General features: G+C 43.6%; 1 protein-coding gene across 2 annotated transcripts in view; it reads right to left on the bottom strand.

The window, feature by feature from the left end:
- SLC6A17 (solute carrier family 6 (neutral amino acid transporter), member 17) overlaps positions 1-10,352 on the bottom strand; it is a 63,548-nt gene that overhangs the window by 15,941 nt on the left and 37,255 nt on the right. For both annotated transcript variants that reach the window (XM_015406582.1, XM_015406583.1), the window contains exons 3-6: positions 6,433-6,559; positions 4,350-4,531; positions 3,387-3,497; positions 200-441 (exon numbers count right to left, since the gene is read on the bottom strand). In XM_015406582.1, the coding sequence (XP_015262068.1) occupies positions 200-441; positions 3,387-3,497; positions 4,350-4,531; positions 6,433-6,559 (662 nt within the window). The remainder of the gene's footprint in view (positions 1-199; positions 442-3,386; positions 3,498-4,349; positions 4,532-6,432; positions 6,560-10,352) is intronic.

Here is a 10,352-nt window from a genome sequence, read left to right as displayed (position 1 = left end):
CATTCTAGAGACCCATCAAGCAATCTGACCAGAAGCAAATGACAGCTTTAGGCAATTAAGACTCCAGACCACACTAAAACTGCAACAGTTGTACCTGGGGTTGTGGTTGAAAAAGTATAGCTGACCTGGAAAAGATGTCATTGCTTTGGCTATATCCTTTAGAGAAGCCTCTTGGACAGGGACTGGAACTGGTACTTACTCGATCACACACTTCTCATTCATGACGTTGGCTTTGAAGCCCAGCACAGCAAAGACTACCAGTGTGGCCAAGATTGAGGTGAAGAAGTTGATAAAGGAGACAAGGACTGCATCAAAGTGACAGTTATTGTCCTGTTTATTGTAACTGGAGAATGCAATAACTCCACCAAAGCCCAGTCCTAGGGCAAAGAAGACTTGTGTGGCTGCTTCTCGCCACACAAGGGGATCCAGCATCTTATCGAGCTGTGAGGAGACACAAGAAGGAATCTAAGTCATCCATCATTCACCTTGGTATGCATCTGAGATCCTTGTACACATCACGTAGCAGCTGAGAACAGTACACGCTTGCATGTGCAGTTTGTTTTTGCATGTGCTAGAGAGCGCACATATATTCTCCTCATGAATTACCAAGGATTCTATGGGTACAATCCAAAGGATGTTAGGAATATTTAGGACCCATTGAAATTAATGCATATCAAGTCCTAGCTCTTAAGTGTTCATTTAAATCCTACAGATTTTATTAAGCATGCGTAATTCTTGATTACAACCGAATTCTTTTTTGCATGGCTAGGGCTGTGTGCCTTTTGAATTTGGTAGCCAAAAAACAATTTTAAAAACATTTTAAAAAAAGAAAGCAGGGTTCTAGCCTCATGGGGGGGCTTGAAAACAGAGGCAGCATTCAAAGGGAAATTTAGAAATCAGAAACTCACCAATTCAGATGTACCCTACCTATTAGAATTGATGGTAGAAAGTGCTGTAAAATCATAGCCAGCTTTTGGTGAACATAAGAACATAAGAGATGCCAATGTTGGATCAGGCCAAAGGCCCATCCAGTCCAACACTCCGTATCACACAGTGGCCAGAAATACCAGTGCCCTGTTGGCTTTTCAAGGCAAGAGACAAACAGAGCTGGTTTGCTCTTGCCTGCCTGTGCATAGCAACCCAGGACTTCCTTGGTGATCTCCCATCCACCTGCTAAGACCCTGCTTAGCTTCTGAGATATGCAGAGATCAAGCTAACCTGGCCATCAAGATCAGGACACCAATCAGAATTGGCCTCCATTTATTATCAAGAAAGCTTTAGCTGATTGTCCTACAGCTTAAAGTCTTCAACCTTGCAAAACATACTTCACAGAACATGCAGGACAGTCAAAATTGATATTAGCAACCCTTCAACTGCCTTTTGTGAACTAACATACTAAGCTGGTCTAATTCTGCCTGAGCAGCATATAAAGTATTATATCCCCCTTTCAATGCAAGAAATACATCCAGTGACCTATCAGAGTGCATGCTGATCACATGTAGCATTGAACCTTTGGCCTGCTAGCATCCTGGCAACTTGGATGGAAATGCCATTTGTAAATGGTGATGTCGCTCCAAGTATTTCGAATGACAGATGTGTGGTCGCAAAACAGCCTATTTACAATAAAAGCAAGTAGGGTTATGGTTCATGCTTTCATACTTCTTATTCAGAATTAATCAGGATGAATGTCTTCCATCAGCTTCACAATATGAATCATTTACATCATTATTTGAAGAATTAATTAGCTAGCTAATTAATTGATTGATACATATTGCTGCTGTTCTGCTGCAATGGGAAAAGCGGGTCAGTTTCAGCACTGCCATTTACGGGGATATAGTGCCACTGATTATTATAGGCCCTGCATAAAAAACTTGATTATTTGTACTACGATATGGTGAACTGCCACAGAAGTTATATTTTGAGGTGGGGCTAACAGATATTTTAAATAAATGTATGTCAATGTGTTTGATCTATTGATATGCATGTGTATAAAGCCGGTTTTCTACTCATCTCTTCATTCACGTGAATTGGGTGCTCTTTCATGTGAATTGGGAGCTCCTTCAGCTTTGTTATTGCTATATATGTATACATATAGTTTAGAGTGTGCCACAGTTAGGATATTTGGGACTCTGCTAGAAAACTGAAATCTGGCATTTGAATCATGCAAAACATGGACATTTGCATGATTTAATTTATGTGCATGCTTTGGTTTACTGTCTTTTTTAATAACTGGGGTACTGCAAACAAACATCACCTGTGCGCATTCGGAAAGGAAACAGCTGAAGATGGGAGGAACCAGCAAATTTACAGCAACAGAAAAAATAAAAGTTTTCTATGTTTATCAGACTGAAGTGGGCATGTGCACACACCTGTCAATTGTTAGCTGTTAGCTCTATCCTGGAAAATAAAGGCCAGTTATTAGGGAAAGGAGAATCTGAATGAAATCTGTTCAGCAGAAAAACTCTGGCATGACCCACACCTCAGACAGCCATGGAGGACAAGGAGCCAACAGTGCTGATAAAGATCCCAGCACTGAGCATGGATCTCATGGAGGAGAGTCACTTGAGCTAGTGACTCCTTAGTTTGGGAATGGGGAGCTCGGACCCCTAAGAAGGCCTCCCAAACCTCTGCCCCACCCCAGATCCAGACCCCTACCTCACCCATGCCACCCACGCTACCTAATTCCTGCTAATACCTGTGCTTTGTACACTAGATGCAAGGCGGAACAGCAACCATTCTACAAAAAGCTTTGTGATTAACTGTAAATAGCTGTCATTAATGCAAAACAGACTCCTGATGCTCTTCCTGTTTACATAAGAATCTGCACATATTGGGTACAGATACATTTAGGTTGTCAGGTCTTCCCTAGCCACCAATTGGAGGGGGGTAGGGTTACCAGATCCAGGTTGGGAAACTCCTGGCAATTTGGGAGTGGACCCTGGGGAGGACAGGAATCTCAGTGAGGTACAATGCCATAGAGTCCATCCTCCAAAGCATCCATTTTCTCCAGGGGAACTGATCTCTCTGTAGCTTGGAGATGGGCTGTAACTCCAAAGAATCCCCAGGGTCCCACCTGGATGCTGGCATCCCGATGCACGAGTACAAAATACATACGTCTCATGTCATTGTAAAGAGTGTACACACATTATTTTCTTTTAAATATATGGAGTGTGGCCCCAATCCCTTCCCAGTTAATGCTTCCATGTATTTCATGGCAACATGAAACCTAACAATTAATAAAGGCATGCAGTCTTCACAACTAATGTAGGGCTAATAATTAATTTTCTCCCCACTCATCTATGCCAAAGAATACCATGTTGAGAAAGAATCTGCTTCGATTGCTCTGAAAGCCTCAGACCACAAGGGCACACGGTTGATGGACTTACCTTGGGAGTGAACATGTGCAGGATTCCATCTACTGCCCCCCTCAAGAGCAAACCTCGGACCAGGAAGCAAATGAGCACCACATAAGGAAAGAGGGAACTGAAATACATCACCTAAGAGGAAGAATATCCCACATGACATAAATTAGCAGCAGCCTGTACAAAATTATTGCCTTTTGGATGAACACTATCCAGGGCACCACAAGTACCCTCCTCCCATGTGTTGCTTCAGCATGGGCCAAGACAGGCTTCAGTAGAAGTCTACCTATTTACATTATAAATATATATTTTCGATCATTTCACTTTACCAGTCATGTCTTCCTGCAAAGAATTCTGGGAACTATTATTTTGTGGGGTACTAAATTTTTCTTTTACAGATCCATAGCTTCCTCTCCCGTAAGCTGGTAGACCTAAGAGTTTTCCTGGGAAGATGGAGTGGACTGTTAGTCAGTAGTATGAATTTGTCCCAAATAATCTACAAAGAGTCCCCAAGAGGTGACGCAATAGTGTACCACTGCTAGAAGCCACATCTCCCCTATCCTTCTTTCTTATAGGATCTCACAAAGATTTTGCCTCCCTTTCACGTGGCTGCTGTGAGGCACAGGGCTAGACCGTGTGTGTGTGTGTGTGTGTGTGAAGTGCTGTCAAGTTGCTTCTGACTTATGGTGCCCTTATGAATTAATGTTCTCTAAAAAGTCTTGTCTTTAAGAGCCTTGTTCAGGTCTTGCAAACTCAAGGCCTCCTAAATTCAGTGACTGGAAATGTCCCTCCCTTTCCCAACCTGTTTGCTGTGCTATAGTTACTGGCCACTAAGAGCTTATCGTGTGTGAAGGTGCAGCCATAGTTATCAGCAGTTATTGACGGCTATCCACGATTACCAGTTAGGAGGAGTTACATGAGGATTGCACCAGTTATGGACTGTTATGGGGTGTATGCAGTTTTATTCTGTTTCTGGCTGCTACCTACCTTCCCAGATGACTGGATGCCTTTGATCATGGCCAAGCCCACAATGCTCCAAGCTGCCAGTAGACATATGGTCATTCTCCAGTTCAGGCCACCACTCTCTGAAATGTTGTCGGAAATATCCAGGGCTTCACGGTACCAGAAATAAGTAGTGGCAGAACTTTTTTCACATTCTGGTTCCACAACTGAAAATGACAACAGGTTGCATGAACTACAGACCTTTGCTTTGGCATCTCAAAAGACATGACTTAAAATGGCAGCAAAGACTGTCTGAGGGGGACAGACACAACTGGGCACTTCTGAAAAGACACCTACATGCATTTAGGAGAAAATGTAAGTTCTTAACAACTGAAATTAAAAGTTAAATAAATGGGGTGATTTAATCTGCTATTTAATCTGCTAATATATATATTTTAAACATCTCCCAGTATGTGTATATGTGTGTGTGTGTAAATTATACTGGGAGATGTTCAGATTCTACTAAACAGTTTATTAATTTCAAATGTGCCTCTGTTGCACTTTCAGGAAAGCAACAGTGTCATAACTCAATTCTATATTGTACCAGCTGGAAACAAATATGAACCATTGTAATTTCTTGGACTGGGGTACTAGTCCATACCAGTACTTCCAATGAAATGAGTTACTACACAGTACAGGACATGGGCTCTTCTTTCTCCTTCTGTCCCATGAAGATGGCAAAATGAATGGATTTACCTACCTGTATGTGTTTTCACAGCCATTTAAAGTACATTTTAATTATATTTTTTCTATTACACAACAAAAACAATATCCATCATTACCAACAACAACCAGATTGATTCATGTTAATTACAATAATAACACTCACAACCAACAAATAAATACGAAGGAAACAATGGGAAAAGCATATCAGTGGACTATGCAAAATAGGGACATCATTTGGGGGAGGGGTTGTGGATCAGTGGCAGAGCATCTGCTTGGCACGCAGAAGGTCCCAGGTTCAATCCCTGGTATCTCCAGTTAAAAGATCTGGCAGTAAGTGATGTGAAAGACCTGCCTGAGACCCTGGAGAGCCGCTGCGAGTGTGTGTAGACAATACTGTCTTTGATGGACCAATGGTCTGATTCACTATAAGGCAATTTCATGTGTTCATGTGTTCAATTTGTTAATAAACCTAACAGATTAATAGTGCCTTTGGATCTGATGAAAGATGTTTGTTATTTGACTTATTTCTGTTCAGACTTTTCTCACAAAGATTTTACTCAGGGGCATGCCCACTACATATGTTTTAAACTGGCATTTTCAGATCTGCATTTGTACAATATGCATTTTGTACTCCTTGTCATTTTATTCAGTTTGTTAGGTGTCAGATACCACAAGTACATAACTTTATTTAAACAATTCCTTCATGTTTATGGAGATAGATGTGGTTCAACTCTTTATAAAAATAGTTCCCATTCCTTTTCAGTTATGGGTACATTAAACATTTTCCCCATTACTGATTATAACACCAACATGAAACTTTGGGTTGGACCGAGCCAACATTTTCACTCGATCTCACCTAATTCCCTACCTTGCCATGGCTCTCATCTAGGGTTGCCAGACCCCTGTCTGGGTGGGAGTTCCCCCAATCTTCAGCCCGCCAGCAGCCAGTGAGCTGGCAGGGAAGTCCCACCCTCCAACAGGCACATTGCACATCAACATCAACATCATCGGTGCAATGAGTTTTTGCCAAAATTTGGCCATAGAGTTTTGGCCAAAATGGTAGAGTGTTTCCACACGATGCCCTGGCTTGATGTCACTTCCACATGACGTCATTGCGCTGGTGATGTCACGTGGAGACACTGCTCCGCTCCCAACTCCCTTCCCCTGCCAGCAGAACAATTGGACCTGGCAACCCTACTCTCATCCCACATGACTTTAGTCCAGGCAGATCTCATAATCCCCTGAATAGCCTCAAAGGAGACCACTTTCTCCCTTTTCACTACTGGAAAAGCTGGTTGGATTTAGTAATTTGAGTTCTAAGTTACTGGAATGACAGCAACCCCAAAGCTGACCTCTGTTCATTGCCCACATAAATACACAGTTGAAAAGACATGGTACTTACCAGCTACTGTGCCATTTTTTATGATGGGGCACTCACTCCATGGCAGAGGATACTGGAAGGATTTAAAAAAGTAAAAGATGCTCCACCCTATGATCACATTGTAATAGAGCCCGACAAACAAGCAAACCTGGCAAAAAGAGAATGTAACAATGTTGGATCCTGTCTGACAGCAGGTCCTTAGACAAACATTGTGCTTGTTTAGCATCGACAGCTTAGTATGCAAGTTACCTGCATTCACAAGACTTGGAAGGCTGAATGCATTTTTTAATATAACAGACCAGTTTCTGAATGGCACTTTCATTGCTGAATTGTGCATCTGCTTCTACAATCTTTAAGAAGTCTAAAGCTTTGCTTTTCATATCACAAAGCTTGGAGCTCACAAAAAACAAAACAAAACAAAAACCCACACTCATGAAGGATAACAATTTGGAAATCTCACACACACACACACACACACACACACACACACACACACACACACATCTCTCCCCCTAGGATTCTATTAGTCCTCAGTGACTAAAGAAGGCCAATTTTCCCTTTAACTGACTCTGAACTGTTCTCTGCATTCTCTGCCTCCTGAAGCATGTTCAGTCCTCACCAGGCTGTTTTGTTTCTTTTGGTTAATTTATTCACATCGTTCTGCATATCTTAGGGAATCCCCTGAATATCTAGAAACTCCACCTTGCCTGTAGGTGGCCTGATATTGCTGCTTTCATGATACAAGCCATCCGTTTCACTATTATAGCAGAACAAGCAGGGACGTCACAATTACTTGCAGGGGGGGTGTCTTATTTTCTCTTCCCTCACTATTTCATCTTCCCTGAAAGTCCCCATAGCCTCTCCCCATTTCCTGACTCCTTTCCTCCTTCCTACCCACCAGACAACCTACCTTTATCTGCCCCCAGTCTTCAGTTTTCCCTCCTTCCCTCTTGCTGGTAGCCTCTCTCTGGGAAATATCTGTGCATCTATGGCTGCCAGGCTGGGTCAGGCCCAGCTGTGAGATAGGGAACCCATAGGGCAGGGGTGGCCAAACTTGCTTAACGTAAGAGCCACACAGAATAAATGTCAGATGTTTGAGAGCCGCAAGACATGAACAACTATTACACACATGTTTTTATTGAAAAATATGCACATTTGCTTTTTATTAACATTAAACGAGACTGCCAAAAATAAAAACAAAAGGGGTAAAAACAGATATTGATAATGATATTTATTTGTCCAATGATATTTGTTTGCTAATGATATTTATTTGTCTAAGAGAGACAAAAAGAGAGAGGTGGAAAGAAAAAGAGAGAGAGAGAGAGAGAGAGAGAGAGAGAGAGAGAGAGAGAGAAAGCAAGCAAATAGATGGGGGAAGAAGGAGGAGGAGGAGGAGATTGGATTTATACCCCACCCTTCACTTGGAGTGCTCTTTCAAGGACAGCTCTTGTCAGAACTATGGCTTGCCCAAGGTCATCCAGCAGCTGCAAGTGGAGGAGTGGGGAATCAATCCTGGTTCTCCCAGATTAGAATCCGCACACTTAACCACCAAACCAAACTGTAGAAAGAAAAAGGTGGAAAGAAAGCAAGTAGATGGGGACTGGAGCAAGGAAGGAGGAGAGAGAGACAAAAAAGAAAGAAAGAAAGAAAGCAGATAGATGGGGGAGGGAAAGAGCCACATGTGGCTCCCAAGCCACAGTTTGGCCACCCCTGCCATAGGGGCTTGCATGGGTCACCTCACTTTTCCCTGTATTGCCCTCTCCCACACTATTTCCTCCTTTCTTCCTTCTGGCAAGCCCCCATATCCTAACCTTTCCCTGCTTCCTTTTCTCCTTCCCACCCACCACCCAAAACTTTATCTGACCCCCATCTTCAGCTTTATTTATTATTCATTGACTTCACTGATACCATGCCTTTCTCCACAATGGGAATCCAAAGCAGCTTACATTGTTCTCTCCTCGACTTCATCCTCACGACAACACTGTGAGATTGGTTAGGCTGAGAATGCGTGACTGGCCCAAGGTCACCCAATGAACTTCCATGGCAGAGTAGTGATTTCAGCCTTGGTCCCCCAGATACAAGTCCGAAACTCTAATCGCTATACCACACTGACTTTTATGGGATTGCTGCTGTTGAACAGTAGCAAGCACCTGGCTCGAGTGAGTCATGTGGTAAGTTACTTGGTGGTTACTGCCAGGCGTGGCCCAGATGAGACCTCCCTCAATGGCCAAAACAGGCCTGGAAAATGCCCTGCTTCCTCCACCAGCCCTTTTGCTCTCATAAACCAGACTCGAAAGTTGTGGTTGTCTAACAACAACAGTTGAGGGCATTTATTTCTCAAAGCTATAGGTGTGATTTCTGATATGGGGGGTTAACCCCTAAATATTTGGTGTGGTTTTTTTTTTTAAAAAAATAGATTTTAGGTTTTTCTACAAACCAGGGGCTTTTCTCAGGTTTGTAGAAAGATCTGTCTTATCTGTTCATGGCTCCAATCTTCAGTTTTAAGTATCCACAGATCTGGCCACATTGAGAATTATACAGATAACAAGTGGGAACCTGCAAGGACTTGCAGGAGGGATATCACTTCCCCCTCCCCCACTATTTCCTTTTTTCCTTTCCTGAAAGCCCCCATGGTCTCTCCCCTTTTGCTGCTTCCTTCTCTCTTTCTGGGGTTGCCAACCTCTGGGTGGGGGCTGGAGATCTACTGGAATCACAACAGATCTTCCAAACACAGAAGTCAATTCCCCTTAAGGTTGCCAGGTCTAGGTGGGAAATCCCTGGAGATTTGGCTGGAGCCCTGGGAGGGTGAGGTTTGGGGAGGGAAACTTCAGCAGGGTATAATGCCATGAGGTCCACCCTCCAAAGCAGCCATTTTTTCCAGGGGAACTGATCTCTGTCATCTGGAGATCAGTTGTAATTCTGGGTGGTCTTTAGCTCCCACCTAGAGGTTGGCAACCCTAATTCCCATGGAGGAAACGGCTGCTTTGGAGGATGGAGTCTCTGGCATTATACCCCTCTGAGGTCCCTCCCCTCCTCAAACCTCACCATCTTCAGAAATTTACTCCAGATTTTTAGGAATTTACTAACCTGGAGTTAGCAACTTCCCACCCAACAGCCAACCCACCTTCATCTGCCCCTTTGTCTTCAGTTTTCCCTCTACCCCCACCACCAGCTTCTACCTAGGAAAACTGTGGCCCAGTTGTATGGTGCCAGCCACTGGGCAAGGAGCTGCATGCATGGTAGGGAATCATCAAGACTTGTGGGGTCACACCTCACTTTTTTCCTCTCCACACTATTTCCTCTTCCCCTCCTCTTGGCAATCCCTGTATCTTCTCCCTGCCTCATTCGCTCCTTCTCAGCCATTCACCAACCTACCTTTTATCTGCCTCCAATTTTCAGCCACATTTATTATTTATTTACTGCATTTATACCCTACCTTTTCCCACAACGGGGACCAAACCAGCTTACATTATTCTCTTCTTTTTATCTACACAACAGCCCTGTAAGGTAGGTTAGGCTAAAAGTCCAGTAGCATACAACCAGGCCTAGTTCAGTCATGCAAGTCGGATGGTGTCAAGTCACCCAGAGGTTGCTTCCAGGCTTAGGTTTGCCAGCCTCATGTTGGGACCTGGAAATATCCCAGAATTACAACTGAACTCCAGACAACAGAGATCTGTCCCCCTTAGGGTTGCCAGCCCCTGATGGTCGTGGGGGATCCCCTGATTTTGCAGGCTCCTGCCCACCCCCCAAATAGCCACCACCTGGTACAACATCCCCGCCATGATGATGTCATGCAGAAGTGACATCATCACACCAGGGCGTTGTGTGGTGATGCTGTAGTATTTTGTGCAAAACTCTATGATTACCATAGAGTTTTGTCTAGAATACCAGAGCATCACCAGAGGTCATTTCGGGGGGGAACACGGGGGAACGCAGTTCCC

The sequence above is a fragment of the Gekko japonicus genome, unplaced genomic scaffold (assembly GCF_001447785.1).
Source record: "Gekko japonicus isolate JY-2015 unplaced genomic scaffold, Gekko_japonicus_V1.1 scaffold115, whole genome shotgun sequence".
In the NCBI taxonomy this organism is placed as follows: domain Eukaryota; kingdom Metazoa; phylum Chordata; class Lepidosauria; order Squamata; family Gekkonidae; genus Gekko; species Gekko japonicus.
This window is presented reverse-complemented; position numbering and strand designations above follow the sequence as displayed.